The sequence below is a fragment of the Athene cunicularia genome (assembly GCF_003259725.1).
Source record: "Athene cunicularia isolate RWA chromosome 3 unlocalized genomic scaffold, athCun1 chr3_part1, whole genome shotgun sequence".
Lineage (NCBI taxonomy): Eukaryota > Metazoa > Chordata > Aves > Strigiformes > Strigidae > Athene > Athene cunicularia.
This window is the reverse complement of record NW_020799097.1, coordinates 6,190,088-6,213,106: the sequence shown is the minus strand read 5'-3', so window position 1 is coordinate 6,213,106 and position 23,019 is coordinate 6,190,088. Positions and strand designations below refer to the sequence as shown.

General features: G+C 39.3%; 2 protein-coding genes across 6 annotated transcripts in view; one reads left to right on the top strand and one right to left on the bottom strand.

Moving 5' to 3' along the window:
* Positions 1–103: 103 nt before the first annotated feature.
* The window catches only part of ENPP5 (ectonucleotide pyrophosphatase/phosphodiesterase 5 (putative)), a 24,456-nt gene continuing 1,540 nt past the window's right edge, over positions 104–23,019 (top strand). Inside the window, exons 1-4 of one of the 3 annotated variants that reach the window (XM_026844791.1) lie at positions 104–127; positions 2,427–3,296; positions 7,051–7,227; positions 8,613–12,347. In XM_026844791.1, the coding sequence (XP_026700592.1) occupies positions 2,432–3,296; positions 7,051–7,227; positions 8,613–8,983 (1,413 nt within the window). In that variant the 5' untranslated portion in view covers positions 104–127; positions 2,427–2,431 and the 3' untranslated portion in view covers positions 8,984–12,347. Of the gene's footprint in view, positions 128–1,683; positions 2,016–2,426; positions 3,297–7,050; positions 7,228–8,612; positions 12,348–23,019 lie in introns of those variants that run through there. The other 2 variants (XR_003397996.1, XM_026844790.1) reach the window with 2 other exon arrangements.
* On the bottom strand, positions 14,902–23,013 carry ENPP4 (ectonucleotide pyrophosphatase/phosphodiesterase 4). Of its 3 annotated transcripts, none has more exons than XM_026844794.1 (4): positions 22,846–23,013; positions 20,505–21,369; positions 19,404–19,574; positions 14,902–16,817 (listed from the first exon to the last, which is right to left on the bottom strand). In XM_026844794.1, exons 2-4 carry the CDS (start codon positions 21,325–21,327, stop codon positions 16,453–16,455), a joined length of 1,359 nt encoding a protein of 452 aa, XP_026700595.1. In that variant the 5' UTR covers positions 21,328–21,369; positions 22,846–23,013; the 3' UTR covers positions 14,902–16,452. The 3 variants fall into 3 exon arrangements, with proteins under 3 accessions (XP_026700595.1, XP_026700594.1, XP_026700593.1); XM_026844793.1 differs by lacking the exon at positions 22,846–23,013 and adding an exon at positions 22,650–22,835 and having other exon boundaries at positions 14,902–16,814; XM_026844792.1 differs by lacking the exon at positions 22,846–23,013 and adding an exon at positions 22,650–22,833.

Genomic DNA, 23,019 nt, shown 5'->3' with positions numbered 1-23,019 from the left:
TCTCCCCAGAGAGGGGAATTAATCAGCCATGGGCTGCGCTTAATTTGGCAGGTGGGGTTCAGATGGACGCAGCAGCGTGTTCACCCTTTATTTCCATCATATTGAGCTGAAAGAAATCCCCCACCAGGTGAAGCTGAGTGATTCTGCAGCCTCTGGGTCTGTGGTGTTTGTAGAAAGGGCAGTTATGCCTCTCAAGTGTCACTTTGTTCTCAGCAGGACTCTAGGTCTGGATTTTAATTTTGGGATACCCAAGTTCAGGGTAGCATTGGACCATCTGCATGTCAACAGTGCCTATGCTGTTTTCCAGTGTGACTGTGTATGTGAGAGATTTAGCTGGGGAACTGGAGTAGGAAAATTTCCCATGGAAGATATCTTGTGTTCTAGCAAAATAACAAATCCTGTTCCATCATTGCAGTGGTATTCAGATGCCCGTTACACTATAACTTCTTATATTAACTAAGATGTTTATGTACTCAGGATATTAATGTGGATTTATTGGTTACACAATCACTGTTTTCCAACAGAATTTCAGTAGTGACTTGTTCCAGAAGATTGCTGAAAAAGGGGAACCTGAAGGGAACTGTGTGGAGTATCAGTACAGTCCATGTGCAGGATTGGCTTGAGCAGTGTCTGGTCATGTGGTTGAGCAAGAAGTGGGAAATATTAGCATGAAATTTTTAGGTCAGTTACAGATAGGGAAATCCTGTGTGAGGGTTCTTACAGGGATCTGTCTTTGAGTTGGATAACAGTTTTGAAAAAGAAAGTGAGAAGGGCAGAAGGAAACTGGGGCAGGGGAATATAACCCAATACAATATGAAATTATAGAATCGTAGAATGGTTTGGGTTGGAAGGGACCTTAAAGATCATCTACTTCCACCCCCCTGCCATGGGCAGGGCCACCTTCCACTAACCCAGGTTGCCCAAAGCCCCGTTCCAACCTGGCCTTGAACCCTTCCAGGGAGGGGGCAGCCACAGCTTCTTTGGGCAACCTGTGCCAGGGTCTCACCACCCTCACAGGGAAGAATTTCTTCTTTATATCTAATCTAAATCTTCCCTCTTTCAGTTTAAAACCAATACCCCTCGTCCTGTCAGTACATGCCCCTGTAAAAAGCCCCTCTCCAGCTTTCTTGTAGGCTCCCTTAATGTGTCATATTATGTCATGCTATTAGGTAGAGAATGCGAGTCACAGCTAGAAACAGTCCATATCCTTGAGTCATACAATCAGAATTAGTGCTGATTGTTTAGGGAACAAATGCTTCCGTGTAGGGTACCGTGTCTTGTGGTCACCATCTCATGCAGTTCGTGGACAGGATTTGCATTCTCTTTCTTGTGCCTTGCATGGTTCATGCTGCATGAACTTGGTTAGCAGTGGTGTTTGACTGGAAAGGACAAATGATACTTGTTTAAAAGACACGGTATTTCCAGTGGCTCACAACTGTACCTCTGAATCTTTCAAACACCCCTTTCCAGTCTGTTCAGAGACATAAGTGGTCAGTTAGAAGAATTTAACTGCACACTGACTTGTATGACTTGTATTTATTCTTGTTTGTGAAGTATCTGAATTAGTTGATCAGTAAGAGCTCTGTTATGTAGGGAAGGTATGACCAGGTTAGAGATGTGATAAAATGTTGGGAAACTGATGTTCCTGCTCTTTGTTTGTCTAACTCTTCATTTGATACCTTTTAAGCAGCAAAACCTTTGAATGGATATTCTGCTGTATCTGAAATTCAAAGCTTACTTGCTAGTTTCTCTGCTAGAAATTGTACTTGGCACTTTTAGTTATGCCATACCAAGTGCTGGGGCTGAGAAGCTGTGATGGTTTCTAGCTGGTCCCCCCTCCCTGGTGGCAGTTGTGCAGGCGCAGAGTCCTCCGGTTCCAGTGTGTACTTCCTGCTCCCCTCTGCCCTGTGACGCTAGCGTGTCTGTGCCACACTTGTGCAGAAGAGAGGTCGTGCTCCAGAGATTTTAATGAGGGTTATAAAGTTCTGGTGGAGATGGACCTTGTTATTCTCAAAGTGAGAACTGCCCCTGTTTACACCTTAACAAGCAGAAGCTTTCTTATAGGATGGTTTCTTATAACTTTGAGTAGAGAAAATACTTCAAAACATGTCAAATTGCAAGAGCAGGAGTTCCTGTATATTGGGAGCAGGAAGAAAAAGGGAAGAGGTTGGGCAGTGGTGTTGGATAAAGAAGTTGCTTTGTGAACTGTGTTTCATGCAACAGATTGTAGTGACTCACTTCCTATCTCTGAAATCGGGATATCAATCTAACTGATAAGTAAAAGGTTCCTGTGTTTGGAGTGCTCAGTGTTAGTAAGGCAAGCTGTATAAATACATAAGGTATATTTTAGCTACTAATTCTTAAAACTAAGTTATGACTTTGACAAGCAGGTTAATGCAAACAAATCTTCTGTCTCTGCTCAACAGATGCCATGTTGCCTCAGAAGAGGGGACGAATACCTTCCAGAATAGCCATGAGCTGTTATTGGAAAGTCCTGGCAATTTTCTCACTATCTCTTCCAAGTGCACTGTCTTTCCAGCCAGCCCAGCCCAGAGTGTTACTAGTATCTTTCGATGGATTTCGATGGGATTACATTTATAAAGTCTCAACTCCCAATTTTCATGATGCCATGGAGAATGGTGTGCATGTGAAACAGGTCACTAATGTGTTTGTAACAAAAACCTATCCTAATCATTATACAATGGTGACTGGCCTCTATGCAGAAAGCCACGGTATAGTTGCTAATGAGATGCATGATCCTATTCTGAATGAAACTTTCTCTCTGAACAAAATGGATGTCTATAACTCCAAGTTCTGGGAAGAAGCCAGCCCAATATGGGTAACGAACCAGAGGGAAGGACATAAAACCGGTGCAGCTATGTGGCCTGGAACAGATGTGAAAATACATGGAGTCTTTCCTACATATTTTATGCCCTACAATGAATCTGTTTCCTTTGAAGATAGAGTTGCAAGGCTTATTCACTGGTTTACATCAGAAGAACCCATAAACTTTGGTCTCCTATATTGGGAACAGCCTGATGAGATGGGCCATATTCTGGGCCCAGAAAACCCACTAATGGGACCAATAATTAGTGATATTGACAAAAAGCTGGGGTATCTTATGTCTGAACTGAAGAAGGCAAAGCTGTGGGATGTGATAAATGTCATAATCACAAGTGATCATGGAATGTCACAGTCTTCCTCGGAAAGGCTCATTGAGCTTGATCAGTACTTGAACAGAGAGCTCTATAAAGTCATTGACCATTCTCCTGCAGTAGCTATTTTGCCAAAAGAAGGTAGGAGCTATAGTAGTAAAATTCTCTGAATAAAATACTTGAGTATCTAAACTTTATAGGCTTTGTTCTTTAACTGAAGTAGTGGTAGCAGCCCTGATGCCAGTAGGACGTCAGCCTCGAACAAGGAGTACTTGCAAGATCACTTCTTTGTTCTTTTTGCTAGCTCTGTCAAAAGCCTGGATTAACTTTCTGAAATGAAAAGTGAACAAATCTGTCTATTGACTAATATTGACAAAATCCTTTAGTCTTAATGAGAGGTAAGATAATCTAATGGCATTATCAAGGATGAATGGTGTTCTAGATAGATAACAACTGCATGTTAGATATCTCACCTTTCATCAAGATGATAAAGCCATAGTGGAAGAATTAGATTTCTAATTCAAACAGTAAACTGAGACCAGATCGGTACCTTTGATAAAAAGAAAGCCTGTGCTGGCTATTTGATTAGCTGCCAGCTATTGTAGTTCACTTGAGTTTTCTTCCCCCATCACGCTGAACAGCCAGCCAGTTATATTCCTACCATTTTTATTGAGCTAATGCTGGGCAGGAATACTGTTGGAATTGAAATCTGAAGTCTGGTTGCAGTCATTGAAGGGTTGCTGAAGTGTCATGTGTATGTTTAGTGTCATTGATGTAGAGATGCTGCTTTTTGTTTTGATGATCAAAACTTGTAACTTTGGTGCCAATGTGTTAACCTGCATAATGGCATTTTCTGTGTGGGCAGGGATGCTAATTTGGAAGTTTGAGTTTTTAGGTGGCCTTCTGAAAAATGTGGTTTTTAAGATTCCTGTAGCAGTTGCTTCACTAATGGATAGCACTCTGTATTTTATGCCGCAGCAGGGAGGGTATTTTGCACACTTAATTGGCCTTCAAATGTGTAAACAAATGTCTCTTGTCATTTTTAGTTTGAAGAATGCTCTAGACTAAAATGTTAGGACGTCTGCTGCATGAGTGGTGGTAGAAGAGCTGAGTTTGGGAGCCCCATTCTAATGAAGGCAAACATGGTTGACCAGGATGTTCTCATTACCAAATAAAGGAGTTGTAAAAGTAAACTTTAGTGCTGAAACATCCCTAATGCGTTAAATGAGAATCTGAAGATGTGTAACCTGATTCTCCTGTCTGCTAAATGCTGAAAAGAAATAGCGTCTCTGCAGCAATTAGGTGACAGAATTGTAAAAAGCCATTTCAATGGATTTCAGAAATAGCTTGGATTTGGTTTTGCCCAGAGGTTCAGATATTTATTACGCTATCAATAAACAAGAATTAGTTTAGCACAGCTAAAATTCCTTCCATGTTGCCAACTGTAAATATTATTATAAAACAATGAGCTTCATTCTCAGTTTAGCTATGGAATAACATACACTTAAGTACTTAAGACTGATTTTTTTGACAGGTATTCCGTTTGTCTTGTTTAAACTAAGGGAATGGTAAAACTTAGTGAGACATTGAGAAAAAATTTGAATGCTTAAAAACGCAGCGATTTCTGCTGCTTTAACTGTTTGGCTGCATATTTCTTCCCCAGGGGATGGATTAAAGGCATTACTTAACCACCCTACAGGTACCATCTTCAATGTTCCTGAAGATGGTACCTGTAGTGCAGCTGGTGATGCTGGCCTTTTCCTTGCATTTAATATAAATATATTAACTCAAATAATTTAGTGTTAAATCATAGTTCGTTGTATTTGGGGCTTCTCCCCCCTGTTGTCCGATGTAGAAAAGTGGCATAACAAAATTAATTTTATTACTAATACAGTCCTAGAAATGCTGAGTTTTCTTGTTGCTGTCACTATCGTATCTGGACTTTTGCTGTCTCATCTTGACCTTTATTGTGTTTATTAAATTTAATGATTATTTTTGATGCTATTCTTTTGAGATAAGAAATGTTATACATTAATCTATTTCCAGTTTTCCTCCAGAATTTCTATACTGGGTCGTAGGAACTTGGGGGGAAAGCAAAGATGGTTTCTTTAAAGACATTGGGCACCTCCTCCCAAACTTTTGTTTTCCTGATATAGATTTAAAACTCTACACATGCTGCAAATAGTAGACAGGATTTTAATCCTTGGTTTGCTTCAGGTGGTGTCTCGGGTAAACTAAGTCCTTGTTCGTGTGGTCATGAAGACAATCATTTCTTGGGATGGGCGGTCGGAGAAGAGCTCACTCACAGGCACACCCGCTGCAGGATGGAGCTAGCTGTGAAGGCAGAACTAGTGACAGATGATGCCAAAATGACAGGATATGCTTAAATCCCGCTCATCTGCTAAAAAATGACAGTATTGGCCACAAAGAAAATGTAAACATCTTCCAACCATGCTTCAGACCTTGTAGCACTGAAACTGGGCTGCAGAGAGTAGCTGTGAATTCAGCTGTCTGACTGAATTGTGCTTGTGTGTAGCACAAAGTACTGAAGTCATGAAGCTGTTATTTGGTGTGTGACAGAAGTCTGTTATACACATTGCATAGCCCTCAACAGGAATCTGTGCTTAAATGGAGGGGGAGGTTGAAGGAACTTGTTCAGATGTCGATTTCTGAACTTGCTTTTGTGTCCCTGTCTGTGTGTCTTGGTTCCTCCTTTCTGTGTGCTGGTTTTCCAGCTTGTCCAGCTGCTTTGTGGCTGTTCAGTGACTTTTACTGGAAAGAAAAATTCAGAAACTGGAAATAAGCAAATAAAGAATTTGGGGTGGAAAACAATTATTTATTTGGTAGTGTTGGTACAGGTCTCAAGGGTTTACACTCACTATGCTGTAGCTGACTAGGGAAGGGAAATGAGTAGACTCTCAGAATAGAAAGGAGTGTGTAGTACTGTTAGCTGCTACTGAATACACAGAGTGGCTGAGAGTGCTGGACCCCAAGTGCCACCTTCACCTGCCAGTCCACCCTGTCCCTTGGTTCACTTGTCGTGTGTTCCCTGCTGAGGTCTTTGTACAGCAACTAAAGGGTTAGTGGCATCTGGGCTGTGACCTGAAGGCTTCCCTTGAAAGATTAATGCAAACTAGTTTTGCTTATAACTAGGCAATTAATTGCTAAAGCTATGATATTACATGGTACATAGCAACAAACTGGCTACTCCTTCTAAATTGGCTAAACTTGTCATCAGCATGGTAGAGGATCAAAACTGGGACTCAAATGTCAAAGCTGGGAAGTCAAATGTGGAGCTCTTTATTGGAGCATCTTGTAGAAGAGAAATAAACAGTTGGGTTCACACAGAAAAAGGTTTTCAGAGATGACAAGTAACAAAGTGGCTTCTCTCTTTGGCCTTTTGAAGGAAAGCAACTAACAATTAAACTGCTTTAAAATAAATGTGTTGCTTGTCGTCATAGCCAGCTGGGAGAAAGACAGAATATGGCCTTAATGCTTACATTACCTCATAAACAGCTTTAGGAGCTGTCTTCTTGCACGGAGCTAGGAGGAGCTGGTTTCTTTTCCGTGAGACTTAACTAAATACCTTTGAACTCATTCTTGTAAGAAGCTTACCTTCTGATAACTGAAATGAGGGATTTTTCTAAAATTAGCAAGGTGCTTATTGCTTAGGAATAGTCTGTGAAGTCTGATGCCAGGTGTGATCTTACTGTGAATGAAGCTCTGGATTTCTCACAGTAACTTCTGTGCACATTGTAATCTGCTGTTGCCTCTTACAGCTATAATGAGCTTTTGGGGAAGTTCATTTTGCCCTCTTTCAGTTGTATTTAACTACTGATGAGTTCAGTATTGGTATGTTTAAGTTTTGTCTTTTGTTTCTTTTGTTTGTTTGAAGGCAAACTGGATGAAGTATATGAAGCTTTGGCCAATGCTCACCCCAACATGACTGTGTATAAAAAGGAGCAGATTCCAGATAGATTACATTACAAACACAACAGTAGAATTCAGCCCATCTTAGCAGTGGCTGATAAAGGATGGGAAATCGTATATAATAGATCTGACAGTTTTCAATGTAAGTATTCTGTTTTGCTGTATCTTCCTAGTCAGAAACTTTACACTTTCCCAATCTCAACTAATGTTAATTTTTATTTTATTTTTGGTAAGACTGGGAGGGGGAACTGAAGATAAGTGTGTAGAATTTATAATTTTTTTTTGTGATGGAATGGGAATCACACTCTACTGTTAGGGGAGGGGGAACTGGACTTACCATTTTTCAGTGTTTAATTTTTCGATAAGATCACTCACATGTTTTACTGGCCACATACTTGAGGTCTGCTTGAGAGGTCTAGCAAACTGTTAAGCACTTCCTGAGAGATTAAAAAAAAAAAAAAAAGTTGTAACGGAACGTGTTGAGTAAGAGGATGAATAGTGGTGTTTTATCATGTACTATTTCTTTACTGGAGAAGGGTTGGGTTGGAAATACCAGAATGCTTTTGGAAAATCCTCAGCTTGTGTGGATGCTCTATTGCTAGAAAGTCTTTCAGTATTGTGTTACTGTACACCACTGATTTTTTGCTTGCCCAGTAAGATAAGATGCATTTTAGGTGATTTGGAGGAAAAAAGCACCCACTTTTAAGTTCCTCACCATGGGGTTTTGAGATTTATTGTAGGTAGAATGGAGATAATAAACTGTAACTTTTGGTTAGCTAGGAGGTGTCTCTCATATATATATATATAAAATATATATATGTCCTATGGTTAGTTCTTAAGCTTAATTTTAAACCTTTTAAACTTTCCTGCTGGTTTTGAAGCTGAAGAGCATTACCTGCAAGACCTAACAAGTTTTTTGATTGTTGATAGCTGATGAGAGCAGCTTTTTTTGCCTGAGTGTTTTATTTCCTTGTTCAGAGTTTTTAGTGCACCTATAAGAAGGGGCACTGGTGTCCCACTAGTGAGATCTGCAGTCTTTTTCCTTGTTGATGAGTAGATAGTGCACAAAATTGAACAAAGTGTCAAATCAGTCAGGGCTTAAGTTCTGTCTGCTACTAAGAATCAAACAGACAGTCTATGTCTACTTGAATTTTTGATTTTTCCCTAAGAGATCTGGTCCAGTTGCAAAGTTGGAGTTTTTTCTTGAGGAAAACCAAGGATATATTGACAGTGCTGTTACTGCCATGTGAGCTTACCCTTTGTTTTTTTCCTTTTTTTTTTTCTTTTTTTTTTTTTTCTTTTCCTTTTTTTTCCTTTCCATTCTTTTTTAAGACATCTTCTCTTTGTAGTTCTGGGACTTGGTATTTGTTAGGAGATATTTGTGATGTTGATCAAAATGAGTCTTATAAACCTCTGCAAGAATAAATGTTGGCTGTTCTTCTTCTGCATTATGCTATTTTTAAGAAAAGGTTCATTGCTTGTTTTGGAACTTCAGAATATTGACCTTTATTTATCTTTTATTTCTAGTTGGTAATCATGGATATGACAACATCTTACCAGAAATGCATCCGATTTTTTTGGCAGTTGGGCCTGCTTTCAGAAAGAATGTCACCAAAGAAGTCATGAATGCTACTGACTTGTACCCCTTATTGTGCCACCTACTTGGTATTAACCCACTGCCCAACAATGGTTCATTCAATGCTGTGAAAGATATACTTGCTGAAGAATTTCCTGTAGCCTTGGGAGGAGACACCTATGCTACTGTTATAGGAGTCTTTTTGGGTAGCTTTCTTGTTATGGTTTTTACTGCAGTTTTTCTTAAGCATTTTGTCCTTACCCATGCAAATACCATGCAAATGCAACATACTGAAGCTGCCCAGCCACTTTTGCAAGATTAATAACAAGTAATTATTAATAGTACCAAGCTACTATTTCCCATTTAAAATAAGATTATACAAAAAAAATTAATAGAGATGGATCAGCATAAATATTTGGAGTAAAAGGAAACAGATGCTGATCCGCTGGTACACTGAAGTACATACATGCTAGGTGTGCAGAGAAAGAGCATGTTTCTGTTTCACACTACAACCCCTTAATCTTTCAGGGGTTGAAAATAACATCAACTGAGGTACACTTCACAGACTATTACACGGTAATTTAATTTTCCACACCCTCTTTTTTTCTCACTGAGAGGTTTTTTAAGTCTCTTAGATTCTAACAACTTGCTGAATGTGACTGGACTTCTTTAGGTTTTTTTCTTTCCTGCCCAAAGAATCTTTTGCATAGATTACCATTACAGATAGCCTGGTGGATTAAATCCTGGGGAAGACAACATTATTATTAAGCTAGGCCATGCAGTGCTAAGTGTCTGAGTTTAGAGTTAGGCATATTTATTTAAAGTATTATGTCAATTGTAGCCCCAAAATATTAATCTAACTAGTAGTGACTTTAGGAATCAGCATTAAACTACTTGGGGCTTTTTAAAATTATTTAGGTAAATATAGGTCTTTATGATTTTAGGTAAATGTAGGTCTTTTTCTGTTGTTTCCTGTACACTGGAAATTTTCTAGTAATTCCATGCAGCTGGCAGTTTAAAGACACATACAAGCACAACACCTGTATATCCAAATGGAGTCTCTCATATTTCTGTGATAAAAGGGTTCTTTCAGAATAAGACAGATCAATCAGCTAAGAAACATGCATTTACAAGCTGGTTTCAGAGTGCTGTCAAGCTTGTCACTGGGTGTAACATCTGATCCATTACTGGAGACTCTTCTCTAGCGTGAGTTTGGCTTGCTGGCTTGTGTTCTGTCTGATATGTCTGGGTGGACCTTAGAATTTGATGAGTAGGATTAGACATGCAATTTAAGGAACAGCCAGATAAATCTTAAGCCATATATACACTTAAATCTGAAAAAGCACACTTGAATATGAGAAAAGGTATAAGTCTAGAGTTTGTTCTTCCAGAGGAAAGACTCTGTCAGGGAAAATTATTAATTTTGAGTCAATAAAACTATATATTACTTTGATTCTTTTGTGTGGGGCAATAAATCTTACTATTACTGTAGTTATGGTTTTTTTGATGAGCTCACTTAAATGGTAGGGGAGCAGCTTCTCACTGAGGTTTGTATGAAAAATGTGGTGTGACATGAGAAAAGTTGTCTCATTGTCAGACTTGCTTAAAAACTGATTTTGTTTTTCCCCTCCCTGTGTGAGTTAGTGTTTCTCTGCACTTTGCTTCTGAGTACAATGCCTGAAGGAGAAAGAAACTCTTTTAAAATTCAAATGAATAGTCTGATATTTCTCTTAAGTGCAATTTATTGCTTTATCCACAGCACCCAACAGAGGGCAAAGATGGTAACGTCTTGGCCTTGGATGTGCTCTGTCAAACTAATGGTGTGACTAACGGTGTAACCCTGAAGTTGGGAGGGCTGCGGGCAGACCCTGCAAGGAGCTGCACAAGCTGACTAACTGAAGTACAAAACTCATTTTGCTGAACTTAATTTCAGACTTAATGAATGATATCATGACGAGTTCAGAAGTGAGCTTACTACTCGCTGCCTCGGTGATGACTCTGCAGTGCCATGTTACAAACTGGTGCTCGCTGGTCAGAGGTAATCCGTTAGGTAATCCGTTAGGCTCCTCGTGGTGGCAGGGACACTTGTTTAGCATTAAGATGTCTTACAAACAGATGTGGGAAGTTTCCAGAGACCACAGCTAGGTGCTGTGAATGCTTGAGAGGGAAGGCAATAAAATAGCCCAATTTAAAATATATACTGAAAGTCTAGATGTAATAATAGCTTTAGGCAGGCAGGAAACTAGCAGATCTGTTGGGGGACAGCCCCTTAATTTGGGGGATATGTATGAAGTCGTGTTACTTAATCTGATTCATTTTTGCCTTTCTGTTGTTACTGTTCTGTGTACCGCCTTGTCCTCCACTGCTGTTTTCTTAAGAAAAATTGAAGGAAGACATCTGGGTTAGGTGTGCCTGACACTGTAAAGCTGATTCTTAGTGGAGCTGACCATTAGGTATGTCTTAATTTTCATTTGCTGATGCCAGCTAAAACTGATCCTACAGGGATCCTTTTCAAGCTGAAAGATGAAAGCAGCAAAGATGTTCACAGTAGTTTCTAGAGAGGCTGGGGAAGTCCAAATAGAAAACCTAAACCTCTACATGGTTACTAATCACTTCCCTAGCTGCCTTCCAGAAGGCAGATGTCAGGTAGCAAATTGATACATAGAGTCCCCCTTTTCTTGCTTATTTGCAACTTAAAACCAAATTGTAGCACAAATGTAGTGTGTTTAAAGAGAGATCTACAGTGAAAGATCTCAAGGGAATAACAGTGAAAATTGGAGATGCTATAATGCTCACCTGTAGCTACTTCAGTTACGTACTTTCTCACTTTAGAACATGCTGCTGTAATAGAAATTATTCCAACTGCAGTAATTTCATAGTAGTGTTTATGGCAGATGTAAAAATAACTGGATTATAATCTCAGAGGTGTTCATTAAACTCCCACTTTTTAAATTGTGACAGTTCTATCATCAGCCAAAGTGACCTTTGATTTTAAGGAGGGGGCAGAGCTGGTCAGGGTTGTTCAGTCACCCTGGGATTTAGGCTTACCTGCCCAGACATGCAACAAGGGAAGAGCAGGAGGTTTCCCCTAACAAAGGGTTTAAGAACAGTAATGTTCAAAATAGATTTGGAACACCAGCATGATGTTATTGTTCTGCATTGCACTGTAAGGCCCTTCTTTGAGGAGGGTAAAATGAAACTTTGTAGAAAACTGAAGGGAATCTTTCAGCGTAGGTTTAAACATGTTTCCTTTATTGCCTAGGTGTATTTACAGGTACCTCTTGGGCAGCTACCTTGTTAGGATATTTGCTGAGCCAGTGCTAAACGTTGTTTTCAGTTGTTGGGTGTATACTTAATGAACCTGAAAGCACATATGATGCCACTGGAGAAAGACATCAACTTTTTCTCTGAAGTGATGTGAGATTTTTTTTTTTTTTTCAGACTACTTTTTTGGTTGGGGAGGATGTGGTATTGGTTTCTGTGTATATGATACTTTTTATGATGTACAAACAAGTTTAAGGACAGTGGATTTGAGTTACTGTGTAGTATTTGTAACTTAAGCTTGGAAACTGAGAAGCTTGCTTGATTTTGTCTTTCATTGTTGACCTGTGAATCACACTTTAAGATGTCAAATGTTTTGTTTCTTCCTGTTTGGAAATGTTGAAGTTGAAATATATCTTTGCTATTGAGCATCCAGTGCTTGCTTCATTTAAAAACACTCCTGCAAAAAAAGAATTGTGGAGGGATGGCTGGGGGAGAATGGCCTTAACTCATATGCATCCCAAATATTTCTTCTACTCTTCATAGTGTATGCCTTTATCATACTTCCAGTTTTTTTTAATAGAATTTAAGAATTCTAAGTCAAAGTTCTTTTATATAAAAGACTTCTTGTTTCCCACCTCTCCACTGTATATGGAAAAAACAGCTATCTGTTACCAACAATGGTAATGCAGTTTCTTTAATCAAAAAAAATCTTCTGGGCTTTCTTGATAAAGAGCTGCAGTAATGCTGTTTACAATAAATGCAGTCTCAGAGAAAAAAAAAAAGGTGCAAAAATGCCTATTATAAGATGAAGGGTTGTTCAGTGTGACTTTTCAGAAGTGTGGAACAACACAATCTTGAGCTGTGTGTGGGAAGAACAACAAACATGCAGTTGTTGAGTCCTGCTGTTTTGTAAAATGCAAATAGGACGGGCTTACTTCCAAATTTTCTTCCCTGCTTAAATAATGGCCATGGATGCTGTCTTGACCATACATACCTATGCTGCTGTACCTACCTTCCACCAAAGGGCATGTTTGTACTACAGTAAAGGTAATGGAAGCATTTATTAGACTGCAAAAGTTGTTGCAAGCACATGGAAAGGGTGAGTTTGGTAGTGGTATCTGCAGCACTGTAACTCGACAGCCTTTCCATAATCAAATCCTAATCTGAATCATTTCAAATTAACAACTCCCTATTACCGTATTTTTGCAATAAAAGGTGGTACTGTACACGTTAAAGCAAACATCTGTCCCTGTGCTCTGATCATTGGAGATACATGATGTTGTTGGTTTATTTTCATAGGCAGTACGTTCTTTTTAATTTGTAGCAAGTTAAACTTTCCCAGAACAAGTGTTTTGGACCTATAGGTAGTTGAAATCAATTCTGGAACTGTTTCCTTGGTGCTAATGGACAAAAAGCATATAAACCCAGAGGGGTGGATGTTTTAAGGCTTCTCTACCCAGCGCTGAGTTCCTTTGTGGAGGCTGTCAGAACAGTGAAACATCAGTCTTTACTGCTGCGAAGTGATGTTACAAACTTCCCCAATTCCCTTCTAAATGTCAATGCTAGTTTAAGTGTTAAGAACTTCCCCTACATTAATGTGTCCTGTATGGACAGAGTTGTTAAAAATTTAGCAAGTCATTAAATGTTGCCACAAAACTGTTGCAGGATGTCTCCTTTATCACAGCTTTGAGAAAAGGGGAAGCCACAGCTTCTCCTGTTCTTGTTTTGAATTGGCTCTTCACAAGGAAATCAGCTGCTGACTTCAACAAGCAATACTTCAAATTGTAATTTGGTAATAGAAATACTTCATCATGCTTAAGGCACTAAGACTTTTAAAAATAATCATCTTTAAATATATCAACTTTGTCTCCAAGGAGAAAGAGGTGTTTTTCTATATTCTTTCGAAATCCTGGATGTATAAGAGCCACTTTGAAACCTTTCCTGCCACCAGCAAATTGCACCAGGAAAAATACTCATCATTCTTACAGACCATACTGCATCTTTGGAATTGAAAACAATTGACAATGCAACATGAATATAGTTTATTTCTTGATTAATACTTAAACTTTTTCTTTAAACCCTTTCCACAATAGCATTGTTCAGTCTCAAAGCTAAAGGGGGGTAGAGGGTAAGAGGGGTTTCTGGCAGATACTACCACTCTGGTTTTGTAGGAGCTCAGCTGCCTGTAGCAGTTCTCACCAGAACAGAAGACCTAGAGCTAGGATGAGAAATGCTTTTAGACCTTGATTTCTCCATCTGTAACAACACTCACATTTCAGGTTAGAGTGCTGCCATTGCACTTCAGTCAACATTTACATTCCTGGTAATTAAAGTCTTGGTGGTAACCTTGACACCTGGCCTATGATGGCAATGCACAGAGGAACTGCAAGCACATCAGTCACACACTGTATGACAACTATTTGGGAGAAGGAGGAGAAAGGGAAGAATAGAGTGGAGCATCTACTGTGCTAATCAGTTCTAGCATCTAGTAGAAGACCCTCAGAGGCACAGTACAGTTTGGTCCTACCAAGTCTGCCAGAAAGGTAAAGATAGCTGAGTCAAGCCTTTCCATATGGAGAGGATGCAAAGCACCTCTGAGGATGGCAGCCTCCATTAGCAAAATTACAAGAACTCAATAAATACCTCTCTCTGATGTAGGAATGGAAGCATCCTCCCTTTTACAACATCTCTAAGCCTGCGTTCTACCCTGCAACTTCATAGTTACCCATTAACTTGACATCTTACTGTATGTAATTAATTTAGAACTTCCAGCAGGATGAGAAAGTGACTCCTGTATTCAGTCCAGTTGCTGCTCTATTATCTCAACAGTCTAAAATCCAGTACATTATCAGTAACTGTCTACAGATTTCTGAAGGGGTCTGAGCCTCTTTTAACTTGATTAATCCCAAGTAAAGCATTAGTAAGTAGAAAATAGCAGATTAAGAAGGGGGTAAAAAAACAGCAGAACAGGTTAGGTTTTGTATTTTTTTTTTCTTTTAATCAGTACAACAGAATCTTCAGGGAGGAAGACACAGTTTAGTAGAACTTTCACACATTTTTAAAACTCAAATGTGTTTTTCTCAGTGGGCAGTCAAAAGTAACCGTTCCCTCCAAAGCCTGTACTTCCTCCCAGTTGCATCACTAAAAGGTACCCTGTGGCTAATACCAATTTGCATTGAATTTGAGCTTGTGAAGAAGAAACCATGTTGCATGCCGTACCTCAGTGCTCTCACTTCAAATTACCGCTTCTTGAAACCATCAGACTAGGAAAAGGACTTGGTACCTATTCTTCTCTTTTTGGGTTAGCATTAATGATTTAACCTCACATACTCTCCTCACTAAAAGATAAGGTACTACTAAGGTTTTTGAAAACAATTTTTTTCTGGCAAGTTACTAGACTTGACCGTTAAACAGGGAATGAAGAGTTTCAATTAAGAGAAACATTAGCACTGGTTTTCACTAGAACTTCACATCTATACTACTTAGCCACTACAGATATCAAATCTTATCTCAACAAAGACATTAATGTTTCTCCTTTTAAATTTCCAAGGTTTAAAATAAGGGTTTAGAATCCTTGCTTGATGACTGCATGTCAGACTTGCAGTTGTTGCTTTTTAACACAGGGCAGCCTTCAAGATGTAATTATCAGCTGGTACACAGGGTAGAACCACCTCTATTACAAAACCACCTTTGAGCAGAGTTTACACCTAAAAAATTGTCAGAGTTTAGAAGCAATAGTTTAACTACTACAGCCCGCAAAACTGGGTAATCCAAAGATTTGCAAATTAAATTGACATCCTTTAGATAAGCAAGTAGTACCATCCCAGCTCTGAGTGCAGAAACTGGAACAAACTCAATTCGCAGATACACATCTAGAAATGTCAGAGCCATCTGCCCAGTGTTATGACTGCTAAACCACAGACTTTATTGCTCAAAATAGAAGTGATATGCACCAATTCTTTCCTTACTCATGTTGGTTCTCCTTCTCACCAGTTTCTTCTCATACTGCTGGCTTAGGATGGAAACAGAAGTATTGGATTTTCTCTACACTCCCTATCCCCAAATTTAAGAACAAATCAGAATATATGGTCCAAACAGAACTAACTTCTAACTCTCAAAAACCCATTTTCTTTCCAGTACAGGTACAAGAACACTAAAAGAAGTCCAGATTAATTTAAATTTAATACAAAAAACCAATTATCGTTTAAAAATGTTAAAATTCACTTAGTCTATCCTGGCTAGTTCATACTCTGGAATTTCATTTTGAAAGTGTTCACAGGCTTGAACGAAAAACTAAGCATCCTTATTTTGTTAAGCATCTTTTCCAGCAGAAAGCCACCTGTTCACCAGTTTATTCTAAAAAGATTTTACAGGACTGCTAGTCAGGTAGCACACACAAACAAATTAGCAAGATCTGGCTGTACAGTATTTTATACGGATGCCATTAAAGTGCATCAAAGAATGCCGTCCAGTGCAAGTTCAAACTCTTCCTGAAATCACTGTTTAGCAAGCGAGGCTCCCTACACGCTATCCGATTAAAGGGTCGTCATCATCGTATCGTAACTGAAGTCGGGAAAATGGCCGTGGAGGAGCTACTCTATTCTTTGAGATTATTATTATGCAGGTGAAAGTAGTCAGAATCATAAAAGCCCCAATAACTATCCCAATAGCTTCTGCTAGATTTATGCACCACTGGTCGGTGAGCAAGCACTTGGTGTTACTGAAGGTGCCGTTGTGGGGCTGTGGGGTCAGTCCCAGGATGTGGCACATCATGGGGTAAATATCAACGTTGTTCATTGTGCTCTGCTTGTAACCCCGATGAAAAGCAGGCCCCCGAGCAGCCAGGAATGGATGCATGCTTGGGAGAGCGTTGTCATAGCCATGGTCACCTACTGGAGAACAGCAAAGAGTTAACATCACAGTTTCTGTTTGCACACCGAGTATTCCCCTCCCTCTCTCTCCCCCACCCCCAAAAGACATACATTTTAACCAAAGGCTAATACAGAGCATCAAGGCAGCTGTTGGTTCAAACGCTGAAGGAACCCAGAGTTCCTTCCCTCTTCCCAATCCCCAGAAGTCTTCTCCCGTGCTGGTCTTCAGCCATGGTGTGTGTTGTGTTCGTAGCCCCCACGCCCCGCTCTCTCTTTTCCTCTCAGTCATCAACATCCAAAGTTTTACCCTTCCCAAAAGCTGAAAAGGATGTTGCCACTCCACAAGAAGTCAGTAGTCAGAATGCAAATGTGTACTTCTCAGGATTTGGAAAGACATCTACCCCTTGCAAAGCAGACACTTAAATTGCTTCTTAAAAGCCAAGCACCTTTTCCCTTGATACTGTTTGGTTCAAGCATACAAAGTGCCCTCAGATCATGGTTATCAGATTAGGCACTTCAGGAGAAGGGATAACCCAAACAGTCAAAACCAAAAAACAGTCAAAGGATCAGGATGCCTGTGAGAGGCATACAGCAAAATGTTTGAGGCTATAAGGTCACCAGTATGTGGACATTTGGTAGGTTTTTAGGAAATATAATTTTGGGTGGAATATAAACAGCTAAAAAGCTGACAGTCAAATTTTCTAATAAGATGCCTGAAAAGTCTGTCCAAGATGCCAAAAATTTCTCGTGGCCCACCCAGCAGAGTATTTGAGTGACTGCATTTAAGTTTTTAGTAACAGTTAAACGAGTCTCCCCAAGAACTGTCTCCTTGGCTGCTTCACTGAAGTTTTTGATGTAAAATGTCAAGATTCCTATTGATTAGGTCACACTCACCACTTCAGTATACTTCCAATACTCCTTTTTAATGTTCTTCACCATTATGTTTGTTACCACAAAGATACTACTGCACCACATCTTGCTTGTTTGTTTCAATGCAGTCCTATGTGTTTGGTTACATTTTTTTCCCCTTCTGCTACTTGCTTGTTTTGAACAGAGCTGTTCCAAGTCCCCACTCCAATGAAGTTTCCCATTTTTCACCTTTGAAGTACGAGGGCTGGTGTGTGCTAACATTGCTAAGAATAGTGTAGCTATTGGGACACTTGCCAGTCATTATGCTGCCACTTTGCCCATGAAGACAAGTACAATAAACACTGAAATAGCCTTTTAAGCTAAAACCTTCCCTGCCTGCTCCTGGGAAGCCTTGGCTGGCAAAATTGTTTTGAGAAGTGATTCACTTCAACTGATACAAATGCTGTTACTTCTAAATATACACATTACTGGTTTTGGGTACCTGAAATTGGATCTAACCATAAACAAGAAAGAGACCTCTGTTAGAGAACACCTGTGCTAAGTGTTGTCAGTTGGAAGGTGACTGTAACAAATTTGAAGGGAAACTAAAATATAAATTAAAATACATCTTAAATTAAAAGCAGGACTTTTGTAAAAATAATGAGAAAATTTGAACTTAAATATGCAAAGGGCAGACAGGAAGAACAGCCAAACTGCATGAAACCAGGAGTTTACACCACCCAGCATCCCATCTCTGACTACAGTCGTAACAGGGAGTCTGGGAAGTATCCAACCCTGACATACCAGCCAGCCTCAAGCTGTTGGCTGCTCAAAAACTTCCTGGAAGTTGGTACCTTTGTATTTAATTTCTATTAATGGATATTTCTTCCAAAAATTAGTCCAATCACTTTCTGAATACACACATGTACACACATATACACACACACACACACACACAGAGCCTTCATCTGTAACCAGAATTATGGGTTGAATTCTCTTGCTGTGACGATAATGAAATCTATCTGGAATTTCTTCTTTGAGTTATCCTTTCGTTAAATTTCTTCAGTAAGTTAAACACACCTCTCTTGTCTGCCAAAAAGAACCCTGCATGTGAAACACCCAAAAATATAGATACATACATACAAGTATGTATGTATGTATGTATATAATTAGACATTCATAGCATCTAACAGGAATAAAGTGCATAGCTTAGCAATGCACTGTGTGAAGTAACATCTGTTTTGGTTTTTATCTTTAAAACATGCTATTTGATGCCCCTAACAGGAAGGACTCTGGCTTCTTTGACCATTATTGTTGTGTTCCTATTATTTTTAGTATTTCCTCCCATTTATTTTTGTTCCCTAGTATATGTACTATAACATTACATGCTGTGTCTTGTATTCTTCAATTTATGGTCCCCTATATAGCTATTTTATATACAAAAAATAGTTAAGCCATACTGTAGTGGAAGCTTGAGACAGACTGCTAACTTGCCTAAGATAACTCTTAAAAGTGTATCTCAGGCTACTGAGTTGACACGACGTTTTAGCCAGCAGAATATCCCCCGTCTCTTCCTCATCTGTTAAAACACTCCAAGCTCAGGCTGAGAATGTTTTAGAAAATGCTAAGATGTACCTAAAGATGCACAGTGCCAGGACTCCACTTGCTAAACTAGGACCATACTACAGATGGCTGGAATAAAAACAAGAGTTTACCAACATAAGCCAACAAGAGCACAAATGAGGAAAACACACTTACATTTTGAAAGTGACTCATTTTGTACAATTGTCCAGCCTTCATCTGCAACCAGAATTATGGGTTGAATTCTCTTATTATGACGATAATGAAATCTTTCTGGAATTTCTTCTTTGAGATAGACTTTCATGTGATCGTGGCATCTTTTCAGTAAGTTATACACATCTCTCTTGTCTGCCAAGAAAAAAAAAAGCATGTGAAACAGCTGGAAATTATGGCCTGTTTACTGCAATTATCTGTCATTAAACCCAAGATCCATTTTTTTTTCCAAAACAATTATTTTTTCAAAGGCACATGGAAAAGTATTTTTTCATGTCCCTAATGAAATGCTACATGTATCGAGGTGGATTTCACAAATTGCTCTCATTTTAAATCGGGGACCTCTTGGCTGTGGTTTTGGACCTACAATTCAAGTTACCCTTTGGGCTTGCAGGGGAGGAGGGCAAAATTCAGGCAGAGAAAACAAGAGAAAGCAATCACACACCAAAGCAGTCAGGATTTTATCCAAAGCATTATTAAGATTGTCTTACTGTGTAAATCACTTTGTGCATTAGAATTGCTTCAGTCTGGTCACAGCTGTGGAAACTGAGACCAGCAGTGTCATGATTTAAGACATGCCTGTTTGTTAGTAACTAGTCCAAGATACAAAAATTGAATACACAGAATGAAAACTGCAGTTTCATTCACAGAAACAAAAGTGGTAAAGCGAGTGAAGTTGGGTTTTGAGTTTTACTTGGAAGTTTAGACAATGACATTTTTTTATTCTGAATAAACACGGGAATTTATTTCATGCTCACTATGAATTACAACCATATAGACTAAGTGAGCAAGAAGAGAGTAGGCATACTAAGTGCCTACCTACTTCCTCAACAAGCTGTACTGGGACCATCTTTATCACCCATAGCAATTTGACAAGAAACTCTCCTTGGCTCATTGGTTACCAAAAAGTAATTTCTAAATAAAGATTCTATAAGTTATGCCAAAGTTCTGCAACAGTGGTTTCTCAAAAGATGTGAATAATCTACCATAGTGTATACATTTTAGTAGTAAGATAAACAAGATTTAATTCTCAGTCTATGACTTAAAAAAAACCCCCAAACATACTCTGCCTTGGCAGCACTGCAGCAACTGGACTCTTGTCTATCAGAGTATAGTTATTACGACCAATGCAGCTATCCAGGACAATCAGCTTCGTAGCAGAACAGGAAGCCATTCCATGGTCACTCGTGATTATGATATTAATAGTGTCCCACAAACCTAATGCCTTCAATTTATTAGTAAGGAAACCAATATGATTATCCACTTCTTCTAATACTTTGCGCATGTTCTCAGTGTCATCCGGTCCATACTTGTGCCCACTTGCATCTGGTTCTTCCCAGTATAATGTAGCAAAATTGACTACTGGATTCGAGCTGTTCAGCCACGCAACAATCTTCTCCACTCTCTCCTCAAACGTTACTGAAAAGTTATACTTCATAAAGAACTGAGGGGTTGTATCATTAATTTTTACATCAGTACCAGGCCACATTGCAGCAGCGCTTGCTCCATTTCCCTGTTGTTGATTTGTTACCCAAATTGGAACTGCCTCATTCCACCAGAAGGGATCCGAATCGTTGAACTGGGAAAACTTTTTCTTGGCATCTGCATCGTACATGTCATTAGCCACGATGCCATGGCTTTCTTCATATAAACCTGTCACTATGGTATAATGGTTCGGGAAAGTCTTGGTGATAAAAGCATTCGTAACTTGTTTTACGAGCACACCATCGGCGATGAACTCCTGAAGATGAGGAAGTTTGTAGGTTTCCAAGTAATCAGCCCTGAAACCATCAAAGGACACGAGGAGTAACCTGGATACCGAATCTCCAGCGGAGTGAGCACAACAGGCAAATATTCCAGACAAAAGTAATGTTAACATTGATTTCATTGTTGATACTTCAGAGTATTTCCAGCAGGTTATCAGATGCACCTGAAAAATTTAAAAAGGCATGTAACACAAATTAATTGTCCTGGAACCAGTTTAACTAGCTATGCATTATGTACCTCTTCCTTATAGACATTAACTGCAAAATAACCGGTCTAAACAACCACTGAGTTCAACAGCGTATTTCCCTACTGACTTCAGAAGTTTCTCATATATTGTCATACCTTCTCATAGATTTCAGAGCAATGAGATTGTTTTCATTCCAGACTAAATGAAAGGAAGAATTGTTTTCTATCTTTTAAGCAATTAATCCACAGTTTTGTGTGTCTTATTACAATTCTGCATTCCAAGACAATCAGTATTCTTCCTCGTGTTGAAGCACAAGCACCTGAACAAGTCCAGCTCTACATTTAAGAGTCCTGTGAAGATCTAAATCCTGCTTACATATTGCTGTTCAGACCAAAAGTTTGTCTTTTACTGTAATCAGTCTTTCTTTTTCAGCCTACCTTTCCTTTTCTACACCTTCCACCCTCTCAAGCTGCTGGAAGACTTCTGAGCTTTCCACGTTCCTATTTACTCATTCTTACTCTGTAGATGAAACTGCCAGGAGTAACTTCTGTTTTCCTTCTAAGCTGTTGTACATCTACCGTAATAGTATTTAAATGTGTTCTTTACATATCATATTTCTAATTCTAAAAAAAATTTTAAAATAATTAGTAACCTTAGCTATGAGGCAAGAATTTCTCACCAAGGAATACATTATGACTATTATGAATGCAACGTATGATTTCTAAGCTTTTTTCTTCCCCCTAAACTTATTATGTATGACAAAGGCACTTTGTTCAGGAAGGTCCAGAATTATTCTATAAGCCTTTAAGAAAGAGGAAGTGAAGCTCCAGGTTTCACAAAAGCTTCTGCAACATTATTAGACAGCATTTACTTCTCCAGAAAAGCCCCGCTCCAGCAAATTTCTCCTTTATCTCACTTGCACAAACTAGGGTGATTCGAGAAGGAACAACAGGTATCTTCCTAACTGCAGTAATATCTTCTGGCGGATCTCAACACTTTCCTCCCCACTCCTTAAAACTCTTTAAAAAGGTCTAAGTAGATTTAATAGTAGCTAAAGCTTTAGCAGTGAGAGGAATTCAAAGCTTGGGAAATCATCCCCACCACAACCAACAGTTAAAATTTCTTTAGAAGACACAAATGTTAGAAGGATTGTCAGAAACAGCATTAAGGTCTCCTCATACAGAGTTGTAATACACAACCCCTTTAAAGAGGGGATAAAAAGAAGAAATGAGATAAGCAATGGAGCAGAGGATCACCTGCTTCATGTTGTCAGGTGCTTTAAAAAGCAGAACCAGAGTTTTTCATAGCATGGTAAGACTTAAGACCACAATATGAGCTTTGAAATACTCCAAAGATGCCAAGCATTTGTGTTTTTACACACCGTATCACTGCCAACTATGAAACGCCATCAGCACTCAAACTACCCGCTCCTGAACCTCCCCACCCTCTCACCAGATGTCCAAGTCAGCAGTTGCTCAGCTCGGTGAGAAACGAGCTACCCTGGCCTCGAAAGCTTCCAGTTAAGATGCCGCCTTGTCATTACAAACTTCTCTGGCGAAGCGGACCGGCTCCCGCCGCGCCCGAGGGGAACCAGCGCCCTCACCCCGCGCTCGGGGCCGAGCACCT

Excerpts from the sequence above, each read along its gene's own strand:
- ENPP4 (XM_026844792.1), bottom strand. Across the intron at positions 19,575-20,504 it reads TGCAGTGCTGCCAAGGCAGA|ACAAGAGAGATGTGTATAAC; the intron begins GTATGTTTGGGG and ends TTTTCTTGGCAG. Across the intron at positions 16,818-19,403 it reads AAATGAGTCACTTTCAAAAT|TAGGTGACCATGGCTATGAC; the intron begins GTAAGTGTGTTT and ends GCTGTTCTCCAG.